Source organism: Rhea americana, unplaced genomic scaffold (genome assembly GCF_003343005.1).
Source record: "Rhea americana isolate MKP2758 unplaced genomic scaffold, rheAme1 scaffold_334, whole genome shotgun sequence".
NCBI lineage: Eukaryota > Metazoa > Chordata > Aves > Rheiformes > Rheidae > Rhea > Rhea americana.
The window spans coordinates 91,175-97,102 of record NW_028186462.1 but is presented as its reverse complement, the minus strand read 5'-3'; the positions used below and the strand labels follow the sequence as shown (position 1 = coordinate 97,102).

Genomic DNA, 5,928 nt, shown 5'->3' with positions numbered 1-5,928 from the left:
GGCTTCCCCTTCGCCGTCCAAGTGGGCCGTGGCGGGGCGAGGCTCGAGGCTGCCAGAGGGGGAGGCTTTTTCGGCGGGGGCTGCCAGAACGGCAGCGCGGGGTCTCCCGGTGAGGAGGCTGCCCTGCCCCGCCCCGCCACCGTTCCCCCCACGCATACACCCGGGGTGGCAGGCAGGGCCAAGATGGAGGGCTGAGTGGGGGCGTCCCGTGCTGGCAGGCAGCGTCGGGGAGGTGGGCTCCCGTGGAAGTCCCTTGAACTTCGTCGCTGAGTGGGAACTGCAAAATCGGGGGTTTTCCAGAGGAAAATTATTTAGTAGTATAGTCATCTCATCTTTATGATGCTAGGCGTGTGCGTAGTTCGTAAATGGGGAAAAAAACTGAAGGGCGTGCAAGTGGAGTTTGTGCGGCGGCATGTCTCGGCAGTTTATTTTCAGGTGGCATCCAGGTAATAGAAGCAATCTCTATTACCTAAAGAGGCAGGCGGATATGCTGGAATCTCTTCTGTACTTAAACTCATTTTGCAGTTTTTTACTTTTCCCCTATTGCTTTTTTTTGCAATTGATAACTGCAAAACTGTCAAGGTCCAACTGTTCCCTCCTTCCTGTCCCAATGTACTGTGGCGAACATCCTCCCTTTATAAACAAGAAGAAAACTTTCTGATGGTTGAGAGCTTTATTACTGTTTTTTAATGGAGTCTTTAGATCAGTTTTATTCAAAGCAATGCTTCGCTCACTATATTCTGCCCTTTTATCTAATTTTGTTCAGGAAGGAGTAAAAACAGAGAACGATCACATCAATCTAAAAGTTGCTGGCCAGGATGGTTCTGTGGTCCAGTTCAAAATAAAAAGGCACACACCTTTAAGCAAGCTGATGAAGGCCTATTGTGAGAGGCAGGTATGTATATCAGACACTGCTTTTGCAGGTTATGGCCTGGTTCTGCAGCGGGTTCTTCATGCTGCTTGTGACTCTCCTCTTCCCATAAGGAAGAGTCCTTGGCAATATGGAAATTCCACTGTTTTTCTTTCTGGAACATTATAAATATCAGTGCATCAGAGAGTGAGTATGCCTGTTTGTACAAAAGCGTAGGAGAGTAAAGACTTAGGATGTTAAGCCTAGGTGCCAAAGCTTAACTGACAAAAAAGATTTTAATGCTTAAGTTGGTGAAAATTGCCTGTTCCTCTTTGTGTGCTCCTAGATTTCTAAAATATTCCCCTGACAGTGATACTAGGAGTCAGAATTTTTTCAGTTCTCATCTTTGCTCTGAGATTAAATTACTGTGTGACAGTAGGAATCTTTAGCTTTATAACCCTCAGTTTTATCATCTGTGAAATCTTTATTTACTTTATACAGTCTGTGTTTTCATTTTGGAAAATGTCAAGAAAACAAATGATGCAACTTTTCTCGTTTACAATTTCTTTCCTCCTGCTTTCACCTGTCTTACACTGCCTGCTCCATGCTTGTGATTGCTGCATTCCACAGGTGGCAGGAAGCTGCTTTGTGTAGGAGACTGTTTTGTTGCAGTCCTCAGTTATATGGAAGAGTGATTTACCCAGACAGCCCTATTCTTGAGCTTGTAGTTCTGAGTAGTTGAACTACTGCTGCACTGTATTAGGCAGCACAAAAAAAGAAAGGAGTGTGAATGGCTTCCAGAAGAGGAGTGACGTTTTGTATGCAGGCATCACTCTGTGTCTGATACATGTGGAATCCTTTCTTTGCTCACCTGAGTGCTGTGTTCTGCCCTGTCTTATGCCTGAGGGATGTTATGCTATGAGAACTAAATATAGTATTGTCTTAGAAGACGTATGGGGAGCTTTTGCATCTGTGTGATTGGAAACAAGTCTGAGTAGCACAAGGGTTTCAAAGGATTTTAGAGGGCAAAACAAAGACTTAGATCACTGAGGCAGGAAATAAAGACTGTATCATGTGATTAAACACTGTCATAATTTGATTCTCTTGTGAGTTCAACAAAGGTTTTAAGGACGACGTTAACTCACTAACTTAAGTCTAACCCTTAAAAGTCCTAGTGTTTTTATTAATGACTCCTTCAAGTAAAAATCTTCATAAAGGCCTGCAAGTTTTTTTCCTCAGACAATTTTTGCTTCATGTTTCCTTTTCTTGTTACTGTTACTTTTCTGACTGCATAAGAAAAAATTGTCATTCTTTTCTGTCCTGCCCCCTGAGACTTTATAGAATTGTGTTTTGATTGATCTCAATTATATCCCTTCCTGTTAATATTTCCTTTTATTCCTTGTCTTTACCTCCTTGGCATTTCTTCCTTTCTTCCTTTCTGCCTTTCTTGAACTTAGATGTTGCTTTCTTGCTTGTCATCGATTATTGATATTTGTACCTTGCAGAGCAGGTACCAGAATTTAGACTGGAACCAGGTGCCAAACAAACACCTGTTATTTCATATAGTGTCCTTGCTGTGGCAATAGCTGCTTTGGGAAATCAATCTAAATAGCTCTGCTTTCTATTTATATAGGAATTCCTCTTTACCTTACTAGCTATATAGTAAGATAGAGGCGTAAGTTTCCTGTCTATTTAATTTTTTTGAATCTTAATTTTTTTAGTATTTGTTCTGACAGTAAGTGAGAAAATGTTATTTTTACGTTCAGTAACAAAAATGTGGTATTTCAAATTAATTATTTCAAACTTGCAGGGCTTGTCAATGAGGCAGATTAGATTCAGATTTGATGGACAACCAATTAATGAAGCAGACACACCTGCACAGGTATGACAAAAAAACCCCTTCAGTTTTATTGCAGATTATTATAAAAATGTTCTGATGTCTGCACGTAGATTAAAGTATTTCTGAGTCATTTTGATTATAAGACCGTTGTCGTAAGCTTAGTGCATTCCAAATAATTTGTCTAGGCTGGGATATTTTTCCTTTGAATTTTTTCACTACTCATGGTGACACTGATGCTGAAATAGCTGGCACCTGAGTGCCTTTGTGGTTAGGTCCCCTGAACAGTGCTGGAGCTCTGTCTTCCTACTTCTGCTTCAGCCTGATTTGAGCAATTATTGCCCCTAAAAAGGCTGCTGCTGCCGCTGTCAGCACTGGTAATGCTGAGAATTTGGGGAGTTTTTTGCATTGACGAGGCCTGCAGCAAGAACAGAAGAAACATGCTTGGCTGAGGTGCTTTATTGTAGTAGGTGCTAAATTGTTGTGTTTGGTCTGACCAACAAGTGTGCTTCGAAAACCTGTATCGGTCTTGGTGACACTCAGATGAAGACAGAGGAGGTTATGGGATTATGTTCTGCGTGTAGCTGGGTGAAGTGTGCCCTTGGGCTGCTGGCTGAAAGTGCTTGGCTTTCTAGGCTTACAGATGGGGTGCCCTGTCTGGAGAGAGTGATGGGAAAAGTTTAGTACAGCATTAAAATTGCACACTAAGTGTTTAATTATTGGTAATGTTTGGGAATAGCGAGCTAAATGCTTTTGTAACTGTAGACCTGTATATTTCAAGTTTTATATTTTGTATATTAATCTAACAGCTGGAGATGGAAGATGAAGACACTATTGACGTGTTTCAACAGCAGACGGGTGGAGTGTGTTAAGAAATGCCATCCTTTTGAGAAGAGGAATTTAAGGATCCTCATCACACCTCCCTCCCTCATCTGTCCTTGGATTTGCTATTAAATAGTAAACAAATGAACATGCCGATCACACAGGATGCTTCTAAAACTTAAGAGGACATTTACCAAAATTGCTTTCTTGTCTTTGACGTACTGTGTGTGCAAGTCAAAACGTTATCTGCAGGGATTATATCTTAAATTGGGCCAATTTGATTTAAGTTCAGATTAAGTAATATGCATTGTCTATCTGCTGTTATCTTTTTTTTTTCTTTACACCTGTGGCCTAAATATTCATCTATGTTTTAGGATGTGTTCATTCCTGGCTCTTGTTGTTCTTGCCCCACAAATCATATAAATAATTCAGTATATTTTTATGCCTATTGTGAGAAGTTTCCTCTTAAAATATGGCTAAGAGGAGGAAAAGAGCAGCTGACTTTAAAAATTTTTAGTATGTTATAAACACAGTTATTTCAGAACTCTTAAGCCTATGACACAGGGCCTGTATATGCAGATACAATGCTTAGTATAGAGTCAGAGTTTGAAATATTGCAAATTTACATGTGCGTTGTCATAATATGATAAAGTTGACTGAAATGTACTTTTTTCATGCAGAAATGAGAATTGTCCTGAATTATTGTTGGAAGTGGAGTTATCAGAACAGCTAGTCTAAATCTAATGCTCATGATAGAACAGCAGTATTTTGCGTTCTGTAAGTCTATAAAAAAAGAAGCCCGTCACTGCAACCTTACTCGTTTACTAAGATGAATTTGTAACTTTCCTCTGTTCCCTTTAATACGACTCCGGAAACTGTATCTTTATTTCTCAGTTGGTACTAGAAATAGGTGGCCTCAGGTTTCTTTTTAATACTTGTCTTTGGTAGATAAACTTGATCTATAAATGAGAAAAAAATATGCTTTTAGTGTCACCAAGCTGTATGTGCAGAAAAGCTGTCAAGAGCCTGGTAAGCAAGGAAGTACGTGCGTGTGTGTGTGAGTGTGTGTGTGTGTATACATACATATATATATATATATATAAAAATCTTGCAACAAATTTCTGCTCTACTCCTTCCCAAAATGTATGAAATTTTAAATGCATTTATGCGATGAGTTTGAGCTCCTTATGAAGTGTGAAATCTATTTCAAGTGAATTTTTAAAAAGGTCATCCTATTGTCCTTCAATAGGTTGTCCATTGCTGCTTGATGAGGTCATTATCTGCCTTTTATATTTACCTGACCAATTTGACATTGTTAGATCATCTCCTGCTTGCTTGAAATCTTGCTGAAAAGGTCCTTATTTCCTTTTTTCCATTTTATTGTGTATGGGTTAGGGTGGGATATCCTGTAGATCTCATTGTTTATTCACCAATTTGTACATTATTTGTTGTCCTTTACTATTGTATACAGTAAATATAGTTTGGTACTCTGTCTCTTGGTTTACGCTTAATGCTGCTGTGTTTTGCAAGCCTTACACTTAAAATACAATTACGCTAAGTGGTTGTGCAGTTCATAATATGCATAGGTCAAGGATGGGTAATATTAATGTAAAGGAATGTCTCCTTCAGACAGTCATTCAAGGTGTATTACTGTCTACTAAGGAGGAATATCAGTTGAATATGGCTGATTACACAGCAGTGGTATATTTGAGTTCTTCAGAGATCAGGTTTGGAAACTTTAAGATTTAAAAAAAAACATGGCTAGGTATAAATCACTTGAGTGTCTACTAAATACCTCCCTTAGCAACAAAATTCCAGGCTTACTGAGGCATTTTTCTATGGAATAAAACAATTTGAACTTCTTTCTGTCTCTCCCCTCCCTTGCCTGTGATGCAGCTGCGCTTTTTTGCTGCTTTTCCTGCCTGCAGTGGCTCTTCTAAAAGGTGATACAATCTGGACAGGCCTGTGAAGCGAAAGCCTCTGAGAGAAGTTTATGTGGTGAGCTCTGGCAGAAGTTATTCCATATAGACTACTTGGTTTTCTGGAGTCAGGTCAGTGCAACCACCCGTGGCCCTAAACCAAACCCTAATTCATTTTGGGGGAAACTTTTTAGTGGTGGTAAACAGAGATGCTGGAGGCTGCCGCTAAGGAGAAGACACGTGCGGAGGACGGCCAGGAAGGAACAGCAGCGCTTCTACAAGGCGGCGTTACCTCTGTGCCGGTTGATCGCTGTCGGCTGGTTTAACCCCGGCGGCGGGACCCGGCCGGGCCACGGACCCGGCCCCTCTGAAGCTGTAACGGGCCGCGGGCGGCAGGAGCGCCGAGCGCTGCCCCAGCCCAGGCGGGCACCGCTCGGCGCCTGCGCGCCCGCCGGAGGACTAGGCGTGCACCATAGAGGAGGAGCGGCCGGCTGCCGGCC

At 41.3% G+C, this 5,928-nt stretch overlaps 1 protein-coding gene across 1 annotated transcript; it reads left to right on the top strand.

Annotated features, from left to right (window-relative positions):
• The first annotated feature begins 706 nt into the window (after window positions 1-706).
• On the top strand, window positions 707-5,001 carry LOC146592354 (small ubiquitin-related modifier 3-like). The gene is made up of 3 exons (XM_085311147.1): window positions 707-895; window positions 2,661-2,732; window positions 3,497-5,001. Exons 1-3 carry the CDS (start codon window positions 722-724, stop codon window positions 3,557-3,559), a joined length of 309 nt encoding a protein of 102 aa, XP_085167273.1. The 5' UTR covers window positions 707-721; the 3' UTR covers window positions 3,560-5,001.
• The last annotated feature ends 927 nt before the right edge of the window (window positions 5,002-5,928 follow it).

What these genes read in the sequence shown, in the direction of transcription:
- LOC146592354 (XM_085311147.1), top strand. Translation starts at nt 722, where the DNA reads ATGCTTCGCTCACTATATTCTGCCCTTTTATCTAATTTTGTTCAGGAA. An exon ending in AGGCCTATTGTGAGAGGCAG is followed by an intron (nt 896 to 2,660) that starts GTATGTATATCA and finishes TCAAACTTGCAG; the next exon opens with GGCTTGTCAATGAGGCAGAT. An exon ending in AAGCAGACACACCTGCACAG is followed by an intron (nt 2,733 to 3,496) that starts GTATGACAAAAA and finishes TTAATCTAACAG; the next exon opens with CTGGAGATGGAAGATGAAGA.